Source organism: Artemia sp. Qi Xiang Cuo, chromosome 11 (assembly GCF_049724085.1).
Source record: "Artemia sp. Qi Xiang Cuo chromosome 11, ASM4972408v1, whole genome shotgun sequence".
NCBI classification, from domain to species: Eukaryota; Metazoa; Arthropoda; class Branchiopoda; order Anostraca; family Artemiidae; genus Artemia; species Artemia sp. Qi Xiang Cuo.
In genome coordinates this window covers 111038-130496 of record NC_142804.1, presented here as the reverse complement: position 1 = coordinate 130496, position 19459 = coordinate 111038, and the positions used below count along the sequence as shown (strand labels likewise).

General features: G+C 38.2%; 1 protein-coding gene across 1 annotated transcript in view; it reads right to left on the bottom strand.

Moving 5' to 3' along the window:
- Positions 1 to 19459, bottom strand: part of Pop1 (POP1 ribonuclease P/MRP subunit) — a 166807-nt gene that overhangs the window by 115659 nt on the left and 31689 nt on the right. Inside the window, exons 3-4 of the mRNA XM_089097388.1 lie at positions 18159 to 18292; positions 7105 to 7295 (exon numbers count right to left, since the gene is read on the bottom strand). Coding sequence (XP_088953514.1) covers positions 7105 to 7295; positions 18159 to 18292 — 325 coding nt within the window. The remainder of the gene's footprint in view (positions 1 to 7104; positions 7296 to 18158; positions 18293 to 19459) is intronic.

Below are 19459 nucleotides of genomic sequence, written 5' to 3'. Positions count from 1 at the left end.
ATAGAAAACAACCATTTGTGAATTTTAAGCAATCGTCTGGGAAAATGCACAGTGTACCGGATAGTCAGTTTATAAAGGAATTTATGTTTCTGTTTATTCATGAGATACTGCCGCATCAAGATCGAGTAAGTCGCTTTACCCAAGATGAAGGTCCAAAGTGCAAGCTTTGCGACGAAATAGTGATAAATGGCCAGAATCACGAATTTTTGAATGGTGAATATAATGAAGGAATTGTAAATAAGTTTTTTAGTGCCTTAAGAGATCGTGGAATAATTTGGAGCACTGAGGAAGATAAGATAAGGTTGATTAAACTGAATGTAGAAATTCCTGGAAATGAGAGGAGAGAGCGATCTGTGGTGTTGATTGTGATGAAATATGTGAATATGTATGGAAAAGAAAGAAGAAGAGAAAAGGGATTGAGTCAAGAAGGTTATGATTGTGGGAGAATGATCGCGCGTTTATTGGAAAGAGGTAGGTTAGGTTTGAGGAGATATGTTGTGAGTGTTTGTGTGTGAGTAGAAATGGGTAATGCAGCGTTGCCAGCTTTTTAATTTTGTTTTTTGTTTTGTTTTTGGAGATAAAGTATAGTAGCCGAAGTATAGTTACAAGGGAAAAATGAAAAGATAAAGTTGAAAAGTGGTATCATTATAACTTTCTTTGTTTTATTATTATTAATTTAATTAATTTATTTTGATTTATTATTATTATTATTTGTTTCTATAGAAGACACGTAGGGTCACCATCCGGAAGAGTTTAGAGGTATGGTAAGAAATAGCCACCGTATGATGTGCTTCCTGTTGGGGGAAGACGACCTTTTCCACGGGAATGGCAAATTATTTTTTCTTGTATTGGAAAGTTTTTGGTAGTATATGGTGACTTGAAGTGTGTCCAGTTCGGCTGCTATTTAATAAAAAAAAGAGTAGGTGACGTTTAGATGCATTAATGTATATAGATGTATATTGAAATTTAAAATCTCATAGACTCATAGACTCATAGACTCATTTATTTATAAACAACTATCGTAGCCGTGGCCGAAGCCCCGACTAAATGGCGCTGTTTAGTACATTTCATAAAACTGGTCACTGGCGGTTTAAATAACTAACAAAAAAAGGCACGAAAGAATTGCTGTGACGGGTTGTTCGACACTTTGGCGGCACTAGTTGATTTTTATGGCGGGTGTTGGCGGTGATAGGTGCAGGTGGGGGAAGCAACGAACGGTGTTTCTGGGACGAAAGAAGGGACTGCCCAAAATTACACATTAACTGTAAGCGCCTATCACGCAACGTTGGCAGTCGTAAGGTACTAAGGGCAGCCTCATAAGAGTTGTATTTCGGGCCTAGTATCACTTTCACTGCCCGTTTTTGAATGGCTTCCAGATCTTCACTTAGGTATTCAATATTATGAGCCTGAGGGCCCCACACAGGACACGCATATTCAAGGATTGGGCGCACATACGTGACGTAAACCGTCTTCAGCTGACTTTGTGAGAAACCCAGTCGGCGCAAGGTAATTAGCGACTGTAATGCGTAACTACCTTTTTTCACCAGACCGGCGATGTGCGCGCTAAATGAACAGTCGTCACTGAAAGTAACCCCGAGAATCACTGAGGTTGAGGTAGTAGGGTACCAAGGACCCGGGCATGAGAGGTCACGCTTAAGCGGATTAAACCTCATGACTTTTGTTTTATTCATATTAAGCTGGAGGTCATTAATGCTACACGCCTCGAGAAAGGAGTTCCTGATCTCACTGCTGAACTGGGGATACACGTCTGACTTTTCAGCAAGATATTTCAGAAGTAGGGAGAGATCGTCCACGTATTTGAATCTGTCTTCAAACTCGAGGATAATGTAGTTAATTACCGCTAAAAACAAAAGAGCTGCCAGCTTAGTGCCTTGTGGTGCGCCACACGTTAGTTCAGCCCACTCAGAGTTTAAGTCACTAGGGAAGAGAGCATAGACACACTGACAGCGGTTACGCAGGAAGTCAACAACTAAGAGCAAAATATGCTTCCTAGCGCCCATCTTTTTGAGGTTATTTGCTGCTGTATAGTGGCGGATCAAGTCAAAAGCCTTACGATAGTCGACTAAAAGCAGGTCAACGAGGCTACTGCCTTTGTCCAACCACTCGGTAATCAGGTGGTAGAGACGTACTAGATAATGCGTCGTACTACTCCCTTTCAAGCAGCCGTACTGAAACGGATCTAGGGCTGGCTGAACTTGGGCTAGGAGCTCTCTATAAATAAAAGATTCAGTCACTTTAGCCATATTAGGCGTAATAGAAATCGGACGAAGCTGATTGCAGGACTTCGGGTCTTTGACTTTAGGTAAGACGCGGACGTAGGCTTTTTCCAAGCACTCGGGAATTTGTGCTCCTTGAACGACTGATTGATCACTGATGAGAGTGGTTTTGCTAAAAACATAGAATATTCTCTTAAAAGTTTAACTTGCAATTCTCCTGGGTAAGAAGCACAGTTGCTTTTTAACTTTTGAAGTTCTTTATACACCGCGAACTCGGATACTTCAACGATTGTATCTTCAGAGACGTCAGCAATGAGGGCTTCGATTTCGGCTTCGGTGAAGGACGGGTGAGTAGTACAGATTGAAGTGAAAAAGGCGTTCACTTCGGCTGATTTTATCAGCGTTTTGTCGTCTTTCTGTATCTTAATTTCACTGGTGGTACGTTTACCGGTAAGACGCTTGACTTCAGAGTGCCACCTACGGGGCTCACCTTGAAGGAGAGGCGAGACTTTGTCATGAACGTACCTTTTCTGCGCTGCTCGTAACAGTTTAACAATGCGGTTACGAAGTTTGTTTGCTTGAACAATATCCCCACTGCGATGTAACTGGCAGCGAGTTAAGATAAGCTTCTTTAGATCGGGTGTTACCCAAGGTTTGTCAGTATCACTAACAGTTATTTTTTTCTCAGGGAAATGTTCGTGATATTTACATGACAGCAAAGAGTTGAAAGTATCAACTTTCTGGTCGATATCTGTCATAGAGCAAATCTCATCAAAGTCAAACGTCCCAATCCACTGTCCAAAGGAACGAATTGCCTCTTTAGTCATAGGTCGAGTGGTAATTTTTACTTTACGTGGTGCTGGAAGGCCAACTTTGGCCTTCCAAAGAAGTGTGTTATGGTCAGAGTTATGCAACGGACCGAGAGAGAAGGGTACTTCGTAATAATCGGGAATGTTCGTGAAAATAAGATCTAATATACTACCACTGACGTGAGTAGGGATTGAGACAACTTGCTTGAGGTCAAGCATGCTGGAGACCCATGCCTTATTAGTCTGATTGAAATCACCAGCGATTACAAAAGCAGGCGCTGCGTGTTTGCGGCGTAGGTCATCAGTGCAGTTTTGGATATACTGGATCAGTTCTTTTCTGTTCTTTGCACTTTCGGGGTAGTAAACTGCAGCTACAACCAAGCACGAATATCGCTTTGATAGGCGCTTTGGTTTGCATTCGACCCAAATTACTTCATGGCATGATTCACTGGGCTGACTTAGTAATTTACAAGGTAAGTCTTCCCGAAAGTACAGTCCGACCCCACCGCCTCGTCGGTTAATCCCTCGGTCGCGTCTCGTATTAAAAAAACACTTGTACCCCTTGATATGCCCGGTTTCATCATTAATATCCCAACATTCCGTGATAACAGCAATGGGGGAACTCGTCTGTTTGAGAACTACTTCAAGTTCGTCGGTTTTATTGTTTAGTGATCGGGCATTACATACTAGGATATTGGGAAGTCTGCACTTCGACAAGAAATACTCAGGTGTTAGGGGAGGTGGGGTACTTGACAGTGACGAAACTGGGTCAGCGTACCACGGACGAAGCGAAGGAGGGATTTCACTAGGAGGGATGCAGTTAACTACTGTCAGAATACGTTCCCTTGCTGTACTGAGAGACCTCGCTCTGTTGTTAGAAACGAGAACAGGGATAGCACAATTTTTATTTCTTTGGCCTCCTCTTTTCCCTCTGTGGCTACGCTTGGATCGCTGTTGACTTGGATTGACATCTGGCGGCTTTCTCAACAGTCGAAAGAGCCTTAAGTTAATGAAAATAAATGGCGCCACTGTCAGACGAGATGAATTCAGTTCGTATAAATCAGCTTTTCGGTACTTTAATGCCATCGTTATTGCACTAATGGAAACTATGACAGTCAAATTTTCGATTATTCATACCACCACAGCAGAAAAGAAACCATGAGAAAATTCACAAATAAAGCTATACTTGTACGACGCTCAGGCTGCTATTTGAGCGCTCTGGAACGCCATCTCCAATTAAACTCCAAATTACAAAATAGATGGCGCCACTGAGAGGAGAGGAGGTGGGTTTTCAAATTTAATAATAAAAAAAGGAAAAAAATGATAGCACACGCAAGTCTTGAATGGGTAAAAATAAGATTCTGATCGCACTGGCGAAAAATGAGGTTCAGATTGCATTGGCCATTTTAGGATCGTACTAGAGGCCATAAATCAGCATTGCGGACCTCAGTTTTCTTAAAAATTGCAACGTTATCAGAAGGTCACATTAGGCTGTGTGACGTTCTGACGATGTAATATGCGTATAAAAAAATACAAATAAAAAAGTCGGAAATCGACTATACAAACTGATTCCAAAATTGAAATTATATTTCAGAACGTTGTGGAGATCCCGAGTAAAAGTTTAGTTTTTTGAAAATAAGAAACTGAACATCAAGTGTACAAACTGATTCAAAGAATTACAATTTCATTTTAGAACGTAGTGGATGTGCTGAAAATGTAAAGTAAGGAATACTTTTCATACTGTATAAGAAAGCAATTGGGTGAAGGAATCACTATTTTTATTGCAATCCAACTGATTTTCTTGTTTTCATGTTTCAAGTTGACTTTTCATGTATAAACGGGGATATTACAAAAAGATATCATAGGTGCTTGTGAGATTCATCGTAATTAGCAAAAAGAGGTAGATCAAATCACTTGAAAATAAAGCATCATTTCGGTTGAAATTTGGCAGGAAATAATAACTTTTGAATAAATAAATCAACAAATTAATAACTTTTTTAAAGCACGAGCACATTTTTCGCTACAGTTACATCTGGCGGTGCATGACAGATTTGCTATTGAACATTTACACTATTGAACACAACCTTTTTCACAATTGCACTTGGTCAGCTCCTTGTAGGCAGAACACGCCTCTGGTAAATCACTCCACTATGGAAACCATTTTCCGCCTTTGTCTCGTTTCCATCCCCATTCTGAAGGATCATGTTCAAGTGAATGACGTCTAAGCGAAGTCTTTCCATTTCGACTTCTGGGGTATCCTTATTGAGAACGAAACCCGATTTTTGATCCCTGTTCAGCGCTTTGTTTTGTTCCAGATTTTAGGCTATCTTCCATGTACACGTATCAGATGACATCAAGTCTTTTGCATCGCATGAGCTGAGATCAAATATACGGAATGAATATGTCGACTGCGCAATAACAAAAAGTTTTGGCTTCACCGGGGGTCAACACATGTACGATGACTGCGCCGTCCAAAATCCCCTGCGAACTAAACAGAGCTAAAATAGTTATTGGCAATTCTGAAACTGTTTCTATATCTTCAAGCGGCAGTGGAATGACATGAGATTTTGGGCTGCTTCAGAGTTCACCTTCGCTTGAAAGTGCGGGAGGAAACATCTGATTTTCACGGGAGAAGAAGTTTCTCACGTCAATAGATGTGAATTGGCTAGCAATATAGACTAGAAAACAGGTCTGTGTTCGTCCTCGAGGCATCTAGCTAGCTCTTTATCGGTGTATTTCCAGCACGTCCACGGTTTTTCTGAAATATTTTGACACTATTTCGAGGGATTGGGTCTGACAGAAGTTATTGCCTCAAGACAAAGCGGTTTATCACGAATTAATTGTAATGCTGTTCTCTTTTTTTTATATAAGGATGAAACAAGTCCTTTTACCTGAACAATTCGTGAGCTATCTAACACAAGCAATTCGTTAGACTCGTCTTCGAATGGATTTCCATATTTTTTGATGAAATCAGCAAGCTTCTTCACATCAACCAAAAACTGCTTCTGCGTATTTTCATTTTCGTCGTGATGCATAGTCTGGAGCTCAAACTCTTCAATCAAATCGCAATTCGTGGTCTAGCAACTAAAACTCGCCTGAGACCCTGCTCGTCAGAGGTTAAACTAACTACACCGCCAGCATCTTTAAGTATTTTATTCCGTTACTCGCGTGCCTGGTCAATCGGTATGCTAGAGAAGCGTCTGTCCGTTTTCTAAATGGTGGATCGTCCCTGCTTGAAGTGGCTGTGACGTTTGTACGACGTTTTAAATGTTTCAGGATAAAAGTGAGACGACCAGCACTATCATTGTACGACATTTTAGTGACCAAATATTTTGCCTAGCTTTGCATAGTTGAGGCCTCATCCACGGCTTTAATTTAATGACTCTTATACATGAGCAAATCATTATTTGAAAAAAACGCCATGTTTCGTGATGTTTAGACGACGGATAAAAGGGAGACGACCAGTGGGCTCAGGAGCATTTGTTACCCATTTCAAGACTTGCTTGGGTTATTGAAACTCAATTAAATTTTCGCGAGAGGCTTAGACGACGTTATAATGATCTGAGGATAAAAGTGGACCAGTGGGTTCAGCATCATTTTTTACTCATTTCAATCCTTTCTTGCACTACTAAAACCTCATTTGAATTTTCGTGACGTTTTTTGACGCTTAGACGACGTTCTTATGACCTAAGGATAAAAGTGAGATGATCAGTGGGTTCAGCAGCATTTTTTACCCATTTCAAGACTTTCTTGGGCTATTATACTTTATTTGACAATTCATGCCGTTATACGACGCTCGGCGACGTTCTAGTGACCGAAGTTTTTGCCTACAGTTCCAGGATTGCTCAGCGCAGTCGAAAGTTTATGTCCACCAACTTTCATGCTTTCTTGAAAATATACATGATTCTTCTGAATTTAAAGCTAAACCGCTCCATTATACAGTGGAAGTTGAACGTCAAAAGTCGATGGAACATCTGGAACTCCTATACATTCAGGTATACAGTTCAACAGTCCGCAAAAATAATCACAAACTTTTAAGTTAAAATAGGGATTCTCACCTGTAGACGGATGAGTTAGTCGATTCAAACGCTCAATAATAAATTCTTCAGGTCCTTGAATCTGGATACATTGTAGAAAGGAAATATCCTGCATTAAGCATTGCCTTCTAGAGGAACGATAACAGGCCCTGAAGCTTTTTTCTTGTGGTTTCTCTGGTAGTCTATATCCCCATTTTTCAACCATTTGAAACCTGAAATATATATAGGCTTTTTAAGGAAAAATTATCATTGTTATTTTGAACGAACAAAGCTTAATATCTTTTATTTCTTCACACAGGCTGGTTACTGCAACGTTACAGAAATAGCTGCAACCTACTGCACTCACAGTACCATAAGGGACTAAGGAATGACAAATTACTGTTTTTCTATTGCATCAATGAAACAGGAAAAGACAGCCCGGATGGTAGACAGCCCATTTACCAAACAAGAAGTATGGCGACTATACCCCTCACAGCCAGAGAGAATAATATAGAGTCGAAACCCAATCATACGTACATCTCCACCTAGCTTATAATGCATCACATGTATGACAGGAAGACATAAATATTTTATTTGAGGGAGGAGGGTGGGGGGCTGACAAATTTGATGCTTCAGCTTTTATAAAAAAAAATAGTCCTTTGAGGTGTGTTTTAATCCTTTTCTTCTAGAAAATTAATTTAAACAAATTTTCAACAAAATAAGTTTTTCAAAGAAAAGTAAAGGATCCATTAAACGAAAAATGAGCAAAAATAAAATCAAATAATCTAACAAGCGTGAAATTACCATAAATCAGTATCGATAAATAAATGAAACCCAAAACGAACAGAAATTACAATAAATAACTGAGTCAAACTCAAAACGAGTGGAATTTATCATGTGCTGGGCTCAAAACCCCCAAGCCTTCCCAACAAAAGAACACATTTTGCACTTTACACAAAAAATATAAATGTTTTTAATTTTATAATTTTAATAAATCAAATAATATTAACATTTTGATTACTAAATATCGGTATATGTATATTAAACTGACAATGCACATTAATTTGCTTTTTTTTCAGTAAAGTGCAAATTATGTACTGGCATTGGGAAGCCTTAGGGGTTTTGAGCCCAACTCATGTTAATTTCTGCTCGTTTTGAGTATGGCTCGTTTATTTATTGTAATTTCTATCCATTTTGGGTTTCATTTATTTATTGATGCTGATTTATGGTAGTTTCACGCTTGGTAGATTATTTGATTATTTTTGCTAATTTTTTGTTTAATAGAGTTCCTTATTTTTCTTTGAAAAACTTATTCTGTGGAAAAATTTTATTTTCATTAATTTCTGTTCGTTTTATATTGACATAGTCTTTTCAGGAAAAAAGAAAATACTACTTTAAATCTTTTCGTTTTTTTAAGACTTCATAGTTTGGCCTGCTATTTGTATGCCGGAGAAAAATTTGCAGCAATTTTTAACAGCACACACCCTTGTAAAAATCTGAACACAAATAGTAGTGTTTAATTTAGTTTCATAACTCCTCTAGTTGACCTGAAATGGAAAACTTGATACAATTCGCAAAAAAAATCTGTTGAATTTCTTTGAAAGCTTGGATACACTTAAGCTATTTTGATTTGGTTAAATGTTAAGAGCAGAAGTAGCCCCGAAAGTTTGAACATAATACCCTCAGTCGTTCTTGGGATACTGCTGAGATGCCTTATTGGGAATTAGCATTAACACAGTGCGTTTTGATTTAATTTTAAGACAACATTTAGTTTTTGAACATAATGGGCAATGGGGAGGGTGGGGGTGGACGGGGGATTAGTTGCCCTGCAATCCCTTTCGACTATTAAAAAGGGCATCAGCCCTTTCTATTTTCAATCGAATGAGCCCTTTCCGAAGTTCCTACGACAACCCCTTCGATACGAAGTGCCCTGGTCTAAAAAAAAAAAAAGAAAAAAAAAAAAAAAAAAAAAAAAAAACACTGTACCCATATTGATCTTTACTATAAAAATGACAAGTCTTCCAATCACTTTCGACTATTAAAAAGGGCACTGGGCCTTTCGATTTCCAATTGAATGAGCCCTTTTGAGTTTTTACGACAACACTTTCTATAAACACCTTATATGCTCCCAGGGCATAAACTACAACCCTTACCCTAGCGTCTGTGAGAGGGGTTGTCATCCTCAAAGACCTAATTTCTAGAACTTTCAACTAAGTTAAACAAAATGGCTATCTCAAAATTTTGATTGGACGTGTTTGGGGAAATGGTGGGCGTGAGAGGGGTGTTAGTTGCTCTCCAATCACTTCCAATTATGAAAGTTGCTCTCCAATCACTTTCAACTATGAAAAAAGGCACTAGCCCTTTCAATTCCCAATCAAATGAGCCCATTTGAAGTTTCTACGACGCTTTCAATATTATATAACAGTTACCTGTTAGTATTCAGAGACTGAATGCTCCGGGTGTGGAATGAATTTGGATTAGCTACGTCACTTGCCCAAAGGACGCTGCTTGGCTAAACAATTTGGATAATAAGTTTTGACTGATGGTGATTGCTGAAAGTGGGCCCTAAGTAATATCTGGATATTACGAATTACGGGCCCTTGCAAGTAAGTCTCCTTTCATGACTTTTTAAGAATTTTCGAAATTGTGCGGCATTATTGTTGAAAAAATAAGAGATGGCTACATCACTAACAAAAGGGCACTTTGACCGGCGAATAGATGAATTAACTGCTACGATTTCGATGCTACAACAAGAAAATAAGGCGTTGAAGACAGAAAATAAGCTGTTAAAATCGGAATTGATTAAGGTGAAATCGTCTGCACTTCGAGTAGATTTACATACACGGAGAAACAATATTCTGCTTCACGGGATCAATACGCCAAATGGACCTGAAAATCTTCGTGATACAGTAAAAAAAAAAATCTTCGGAATAAAACTCGGGATTGCGGATCCTGATCAAATAGGTATCAGTGTCGTGTATAGGATCAAAAAATTCACCACATCTGATGATGGTGTTGGTCCTAGTCTGCAGAGCGGTAGTAAAAAACAGTTGAGCCTATTTTCATGCAGCTCAACAATTATGATCGCTCATTGATTCTTAAAGAATGTGGTAAACTAAAGAAAATGGGCTACAGCGTGTCAACTGACTTACCTGATGAATTGGGAAAGCGAAGAAAGGAATTATTGGCTCTCGATTACAAGCTAAAAAATGCAAAGGGAGCAGAGAAGGTCAGTGAGACTCGTGTGGTCCAGCGTAACGTGAAACTCTGGCTGGAGACAAAAAAGTCAAAAGGCTCACAGCAGTGGGTTAAAAACGATGATGACTGTTCCGATCCGCTAAAATTGTTGGCCAAAAAAGACCCAAAGGAAGTCATTTCCGACCAGTAGTTTTGTCTTTTTTTACCGATATTTAATTTTTATGCATGTGATATCGTGAGAAGTTTTTTGAATCAAACAGTTCGTGGTAACGAACTGTAAGTAAGGAGCGACCCGGCTCAATCGTAACCGAAACTCTAGAAAACGGGTTTTTGATACCAATGGATACATCAAAAGAATCAGATTTCAATGCTGATTTCAAATATATAATTTTCATCAAGTTTAGTGCTACCCAGAAAAATTGACGCGCCTGAGAAAATTTGGTTGACTTTCGAAAAAAGGGGGAAAGATCCCCTAAAAGTTATATAACCTTGATGAAAATCACACCATCATAGTCAGCATATAATAGAATCCTACTGTAGGGTTTTCAAGCTCCTATCTACAAAAATATGGAATTTTCCATTTTTTGCCAAAAGAAAGATCCCGGATGTTTTTATTTTTTTTTTTTTTTTTTTTTTTGTTTGTTTTTTCCCCAGGGGTGATCGTATCGACCCAGTGGTCCTAGAAAATCGTGGGAGGGCTCAATCGAACGGAAATTAAAAGTTCTATTGCCCTTTTTAATTGACAAAAAAAATGGAGTGCAACTAGGCCCCCTCCCACGCTCATTTTTTTCCCACAGTCACCCGATCAAACTTGTGAGAGAGCCAGTTGGTTCGGCATGGTCGAAAATATAATAAAAATATCTTTTAGGATGACTTGATCCCCCAAAGTCCCCAGGGGGAGGGCTGAAAGTCATGAACTTTACTCAATGTTAACATATAGTATTGGTCATTGGGAAGTATACAGACTTTTTCCGAGGCGATTTGGTCGGGGCGGGGGGGGCCGGAGCGGGTCGCCCCCTCGCGGGCCCGCTCTGTCCCGACAGCCCGTGTTCCGGGGGGCCGGGACAGGGCCAGGACGGGGGCGCCGGACTTACCAGCAGTCTTTATTGGTTATTGGGACGTATTCAACCATTTTCAGGAAGGATTTTTTCTGGAGGGGGGGGCTAGAGGAGGGGATTACTCGGGAGAATAGTTTCGTGGAGGATGTTTCTTTGGGGGAAGGGAAATTTCTATGAAGGGGGCGCCGGATTTCCAAGCATTATTTAAGAAACGATCAGAAGTTGAATCAAAAAAAAACAAGTTTTTTCAACTGAAATGTAAGAAGGAATATTATAATTTAAAACGAACAGAAATTATAACGTATGTTAGGGGGTTCTCCCCCAAGTCAATACCTCGCTCTTAACGCTAGATTTTTTTTTAGTGCTTTCAAAAGAGCTATCTATTATAATTAACCGGCCTTTGTTATTCTGGTTTTTTTGAATCAAAATTTTTTTTAACTTTTAACTTAAAGAGCGTGGTATTGACTAAGGGGAGAACCCCTTCATATACGTAATAACATATACGTAATAAAAAAAAACAATAAAAAAACAAGCGATGCGGCTCAATAGTAATCGAAACTTTTAAAAACGAAATTTTGATGTCAGTAAATGTATCAAAAGAATGTGTTTATAATGCTGATCCTAAATATATAAATTTTATTAAGTTTAGTATTACTCATCAAAGGCTACGAAGGCCTGAGAAAATCTACTCGATTTTTTAAAGAGGGGGGAAACATCCCCTACAAGTGAAAGAATTTTAATGAAAATCACATCGTCAGAATTCAGCGTATCAGAAAACCCTATTACATAGGTTTCAAGCTCATATCTGCAAAAATCTACAACTTTGTATTTTTTGCCCGAAGAAAAATATACGAATATAGAAGTTAGTTACGTAAGTTAATTTGTAAAGACATCCATTTAGCAAAAGAAAAGTAAAATTTTTATGCAAATAAAAGCTGCATTAACTAAAAAACGATCAGAAATTAAATAAAAAAAACAAGTTTTTTAAACTGAAAGTAAGGAGCGACATTAAAACTTAAAACGAACAGAAATTATTCCGTACATGAAAGGGGCTGTCCCTCCTCAACGCCTCGCTCTTTACGCTAAAGTTTTTTATTGTTTTAAAAAATAGAGTTGTGAGAAAGTCAAACTTTTTATTGTTTTAAAAAATAAAGTTGTGAGACAGAGTCAAACTTTAGCGTAAAGAGCGAGGCGTTGAGGAGGGGACAGCCCCTTTCATATACGGAATAATTTCTGTTCGTTTTAAGTTTTAATGTCGCTCCTTACTTTCAGTTTAAAAAACTTGTTTTTTTTATTTAATTATTGTTAAAGCCGCACATTAATTCTGTTTTAAGCTGTATGGCAGAGAAGGATGTAAAACGAAAATTTTGTTTTCTTCTTTTTTTTGTTTCATCTTTGTTCAATTTTCTTTTCTCTTTTTTTATGCTCCCAAAATTCAAGGTATCTAGTTTGTTTTTGTTTCCTTTCAGTGTTCCATAAAGAAGTTCAATCGGGTATGTTAATTGTTTTTGGTTCCTCGCTTTTCTGGAATTTTTACGACGGACCGCCGATTGTAGTTGGTAAGTGATGACTCTTTCTTCAGCTTCATCCCCGAGAGGTATCAGAGATTTTGATATTTCGATAGGTTAAAGAATTTAGAAGAGACTTATTTAAATCTCAAGCTTATTTTTGATCAAGAAATTGGTCAAGAAAATGATTTCCATTTCTTTGATGATAAAAATTTTCCTAGAAGTAAATACATAATTTCTAATGTAGTTACTGGGAGGTCTTCTGATTCTCGGCTTTCGGTAATTCATTTGAATTGCCAAGGACTGTATTGCTCATTTTCTGACCTAGAGTCGACAAGTCGGGAGCTTAGACCAGATTGTATAGGCCTATGTGAAACATTTATTACACAACAAACAGAAAGCCTTTTGGATATTCCAGGTTACACTAGCCATTTTCTTCACAGAAAACAGATGAAAGGGTGGTATAGCAATATATATCCGCGACACACATACGGTTCAAACTAGGCATGACCTTACACGAAATATTGAAGGAATTTTCGAGTCGTTGTTCCTAGAAGTATGGCTGTCCCCAAATAAAAAAGTTATTGTGGGTGAAATTTATCGTTCTCCATCACGGTCAACGTCTCAGTTTATGGAACATATGGCTCAAGTTCTGGAGCTAGCAGTGTCAAAAAAATGAGCTTATTCTCATGGGAGATTTTAATTTTAACCTCAGTGTTCCACTAACGGCCGAAGCAGCAGATTTGCTAAATAATATGGCAGGTTCAGGCCTATACCCTGCTGTTACGATTCCGACACGGCTTACTGAGAGTACGCATTCACTTATCGACAACATGTTCAGCTCCCTACTCCCAGAGTCGGCGGCGGTCCTCGTCAACGACACATCAGACCACTTTCCCATTCATGCAACTCTCGCCCTTTCAGTACCAGCTAAGATAAAGTCACGATCAAACCCCATGTTACCGATTATATGTTTAACAGAGGAAAACTTGAAGAATTAAAAACAGGAACTAGAACAATTAAACTGGGATAACGTAATGGAGATTCAAGATGTAAACAAAGCATTTGAGTCATTTCACTCGATGTTCTCGGATATATACAGTAAATGTTGCGTGAGAAACCCGAGGACTAATAAACGACAAAAAGACCAGCCAATTAGCCCCTGAATGACGGATGGTCTTCTGACCTGTGTAAATAATAAAAACCACCTTTAGGGAGAGTATAGACGCTTTCCGAGCTTAGCGCGGCAGGAGGAGTATGAGCAATACACGAAAGTCCTTCGGACTGTGTTACGAAGAGCAAAGCATGGCTATCTGTACCAAAGGCTGACGGAAAGCGGGAAGGATGGTCGAAAAGTCTGGCAAATTATCAACTCGGTACTACGGCCAACCACTAAGTCTTAAATATAACAGGCGAAATTGGTCGTGAATGATGAAGAAATTACCGAACCTACAGAGGTTGCCGCATCGCTGAGTACATTTTTCGCAAATATCGGCCAGACCACAGCGAATTCCGTCGGGACACCATGTAAATAATACAAGGAATACCTTGGCCCGAAGTGCATGAAATCGATGGCAGTGAGTCATGTAACGCCAGGTGAGCTAGAATTACTCGTAAAAAATTTGAAGGGCTCTTCTGCTTCAGGTTTCAACCTGGTCCACACAAAGGCACTGAAAGCAGTAGTGACGACCATTACCGAGCCTCTAACTTACCTTGTAAATCTTTCATTAGATAAAGGGGTCTTTCCTGAAATGTTAAAACCAGCTTTACCAATATTTAGAGGCCAAAGGCTTTTTTAACAGCCGCCAATTCGGGTTTTGGGCTGGCCATTCAACCGAAGACGCCCTTAATTCACTAAGCTTATTCGTAAAAAGAATCCTAGATTCGGGTGCTTTACCTGCAGCTGTGCTTCTAGATATTAATAAAGCGTTTGGTAGCATGCACCACGAAATACAACTAGGAAAGCTGGATCATATTGGAGTTTGTGGCCAAGTCCTAGATTGGTTTAAGTCTTACCTGGAAAATCGTCGAATTTACCCATGAAATAACCATACAAGTGATGTCGTAGTTTACTGCGGGGTGCCACAGGGCTCTAAGTTAGGACCGGTATTGTTTCTTGTTTACGTAAATGATCTTCAGCAAGTACTGACTCCTGCAAGTCGTAGCCCTTATTGCTGCAAAATATGTCACCCACAAACGACGCCAGGGTCTATATTAAAAGCCAAGGACGAACTAACTGCATTTGCGGATGATCCACTTTTGGCAAGCTCAGAATGGAACATCAAGTCTCTCAAAACGAAGCTACAAGACATTCTTGAAGAGACGTACCTGTGGATGGACGCAATTCGTCTAGTCATCAACATTGACAAATCGAGTGTTTTATTTTTTCACGTATAGATTCGGTGGCTCCTGATTTGATTGGCATTGAAACCTCTCGAGGACTTATCAAGAGACCAGAAAAAGAACACGTTCGGGTTTTAATCGACGAAAACCTCTCGTTCAGACACCACATAGCAAGTGTCGAGACGAAGCTTTCAAGGAACCTTGGAATCTTGAGAAAACTCAGTCACCAATTCCCTAAAAAAATACTCATCCTGATTTACAATGCAGTTATCAAGCCTCACATTCAATATTTTTCTACAGTTTGGCAATCTAATTTCAAGACACATTTACAGAGAATAAACTCACTTCACAATAAAGCACTTCAAATTTTAGGCACAGCACCAAACAAACTATCAATGGCATCACTTTACAGACTATCTTGCACCGTTTTTGTTTTAAATATTCTTAAGGAACACTCCCATCACCATTTAAAGGCTTATTCACACTAGCATCACAAATCCTTAGTTTAAATACTCGATCTTCATCAGATATTTACATATCCCCCACACCGACAGCTAGGTCGGAACTTTCTCCTAGAATTGCGTGTGCTAGGGAGTGGAATGCACTTCCGCAAGAGCTGAAATCATACAGGTCTCTCGGCTACTTAAAAAAGAATGTAAAAAATATCTAAAAGATTAAAAATTTATTGACTAGATTAATTTTATTATTATTATGTTTAGAATTTTTATATTATTATTATTTATTATTTTTCAGTTTGATATTTCAAGGGGTGTGAGCCGAGGAGAAGTTGTGTTAACTTTATTGTTATTTGATGGCAGTTCGGGGTGGAAATTGGAGAGGACAGGAGGCCACGCTGTATTTAGATTGTGCAATTATTACGGGCCCAAATGTGCATCAATGCACAAGGAATTGAGTTAAGTGTATTTTTAATTAAAAAAAAAAAAAAAAAAAAAAAAAAACTAAAACCCATATTAAACTTGAATTACAAACCTTATATGCCCCCAGGACATAACTTACAACCCTTGCCATAAAGGCTGGGAGGGGGGTTGTCATCCTCAAAGACCTAATTTCCAAAACTTTCTACTATGTTGAACAAAACGGCTATGTGAAAATTATCAATGGATGTGTTTTGGGGAATGGTGGGCGTGAGAAGGGGGTTAATTACCCTCCAATCACTTTCGACAATTAAAAAGGGCACTAGCACTCTCAATTTCCAATTGAATGAGCTCCTTTTGAAGTTTTTACGACAACACTATCTATGAAAACCTTATATGCCCCCAGGACATAACTTAAAACCTTCGCCCTGGGGGCTCTGTCATCCTCAAATACATAATGTCCAGATCTTTCAACTACGTTGAACAAAATGGTTATCTCTAAACTTTGACTGAATATTTTTGGGGAAATGGTGGGCGTCAGAGGGGGTTAATTACTCTCCACTCGCTTTCGACTATTAAAAAGGGCACTAACCCTTTTAATTTACAATCAAATGAGCCCTTTTTCAAATTTCTACAATGACTTTCTATATAAACCTTATATGCCCCCAGGGTATGACTTACAACCCTTGAACTAAGGGCTCTTAGGGGGTTTTCATCCTAAAAGACCTAATGTCAAGAACTTTCAAACACGTTGAACAAAACGGATATCTCAAAATTTTGATTGGATGTGTTTGGGGAAATGGTGGGGGTGAGAGGGGTTTAGTTTCCTTCAATCGCTTTCGACTATTAAAAAGGACACTAGCCCTTCCAATTACCAATCAAATCAGCCATTTTTGAAGTTTCTATAACAAGGCTTTCTATAAAAACTTTATATACCCCAGGGCATAATTTACAATCCTTACCTTGAGGGCTGTGGGGGCGGGGGGAGGGATTGTCATCCTTAAAGACCTAATTTCTAGAGTCCTCTGTGCACAAATATTATACATCTATTTCCAACCCAGACGAAGTTAGGGCTAGTCTTATAGATACCTTTTACAACAATCAAAAAAAGGTTAATTCTCCTGCCAATAAAAAAAAACAGATAATTTGTATGACCTAAAAATTACATTATCGTAGTCATTTGGCATACCATTTAAGGATAGGACCCTTAATGAAGTTTCACTATAGGCCTATTCCAAACCAGTTGCCTGTGAATAATCAAAGGAACTCGGTGCTAAGGGGGTTTGATAATTCAAGAGTGTGCCAGTTATTATTCCTAGCATGAATATCGGATAAACATATCCTCACTCATTCCAAAAATCAATCTGAAAAAGTTTTTTTTCACATAAAAACAAAAAGCGATAAAACTTACGACTTAGTCCTGAATTTTGTTGTTATTTAATATTAGTTTAAGTAGTTTCCCAGTTAAAAAGTTTAATAGTAATGGTATTCAAATGATAAAGTTTTGTGATTAGTCTTAAGGCTATATGTATAAAAAAATTTCTAAGCTTTTTGGTACAGTCGCAATATTCAGTCAAAATTTTCAATTAGGCTTGTTTTGTTTCCTAACTTTCTAATAGCATTATAACCAAAAAAAGATTGGGCGTAAAGTGGGAGCGATCAATTATTCCAGCTAGAAGCCTTTGAATGATTCCATTTAAAATGAATCATAGCATGAAAAGATCTCTTTAAAAAGTATGTGGTGAGACGAAAACAGCGAAGAAGACTATACTACCTTTCCATTACAAACAACAAAAAAACGAAGAACAATAAAGAATTCTTTTTGGAAGACAGTGGAGATAATTTGAATGAATATTTCGGCCCTATGTACAAGGACCGTCCTCAGCAAGACAAAAACATATAAAAGAAAAAAGACTCACAACAATATGATACCAATTAAACTAAAAGGCAAAATTTTTTCAAAGCAGTCCCAGCATCGGAGAGGAGAGGAGCGCGCCCATCGCTAAACCATTAATTTGCTAGTAAATGAATTACGGAATTGGAAATATATTGAGTACTTGTTACACAGTTTAACCAAGGTCATTAAGACTTTAAAAAGGTCCTAGGCAATGTACCTTTTAGCATGCCAAATGTGTGTTTCCAACCAAGCATGACGCCTCTGTCTTCGGTTATATTCTACGAGTAAATTTTTGGGTCGGCGTCTATATCGCCTACTTGGTCGCTTTGTAATATTCTCAGCAGCTTTAGTCTGAAAAAAGAGATTATTGAATAATTTAAGAGAGTTTGCATTACATTAGCAAAACAAAATACTACCAGGCGATCTTAGACCCAACATTGCCAAAAAAAAAAAAAAAAAAAAAAAAAAAAAAAAAAAAAAAATTATCAATGCATCAGAAAACGAGTGAAGGCAATGTGTGATAACCGTCATGCTTGCCTAAGAACAAATAAACTCACTAGAGCCATGCACCCTACATTAGGACAAATAGACAAACCAATCTATCTCTTTAAAATATTTAACATTGACGCAGTTGGTGCACTTCCACCATCACCCAATGACAAATTTGAATATAAGAATAAATATCTTGTATTGTCTATTAACATTAGATGCAAATTAGCACATGACTCACATAATGTTATCATTACCTGTTTTCCACCTATCTATAAACAGAAGAAGAAAGTTTTTAAAAAAAAAAAAAATATGAAAGCCACATCTGGTAAAAATAAATAATAGAAGCAGCTATCAAACAGTTCGTGGTAACGAACTGTAAGTAAGGAGCGACCCGGCTCCATAGTAACCGAAACTCTAAAAAACGGAATTTTGATACCAAAAGATACATCAGAAGAATTATATTTTTATGCTGATTTTAAATATATAAGTTTCTTCAAGTTTAGTCTTACCCATCAAAAGTCAAGTGCCTCAAAAAATTTGCCTTATTTTCGAGAAAAAGGGGGAAACAACCCCTAAATGTCATAGAACTTTAAAGAAAATCACACTATCAGATTCAGCGTATCAGAGAACCCTACTATAAGGGTTTCAAGCTCCTATCTGCAAAAATGTGGGATTTTGTATTTTTTTCCAGAAGAAAGATAACGGATGCGTGTTTATTTATTTATTTTTTTTCCCATGGGTGATCGTATCGATCCAGTAGTCCTAGAATATCGTGAGAAGGCTCATTCGAACAGAAAATAAAACTTCTAGTGCCCTTTTTAAGTGACCAAAAAATTGGAGGGCAACTCGGCCCCTTCCCACGCTAATTTTTTTCCCCAAAGTCACCCAATCAAAATTTTGAGATAGCCATTTTGTTCACTATATTCTAAAACCTAATTAATATGTTTTTGAGGATGGCTTAATACCCCTCAGTTCCTGGTGGAAGGGCTGCAAGTTATAAACTTTGCCCATTGTTTACATATAGTA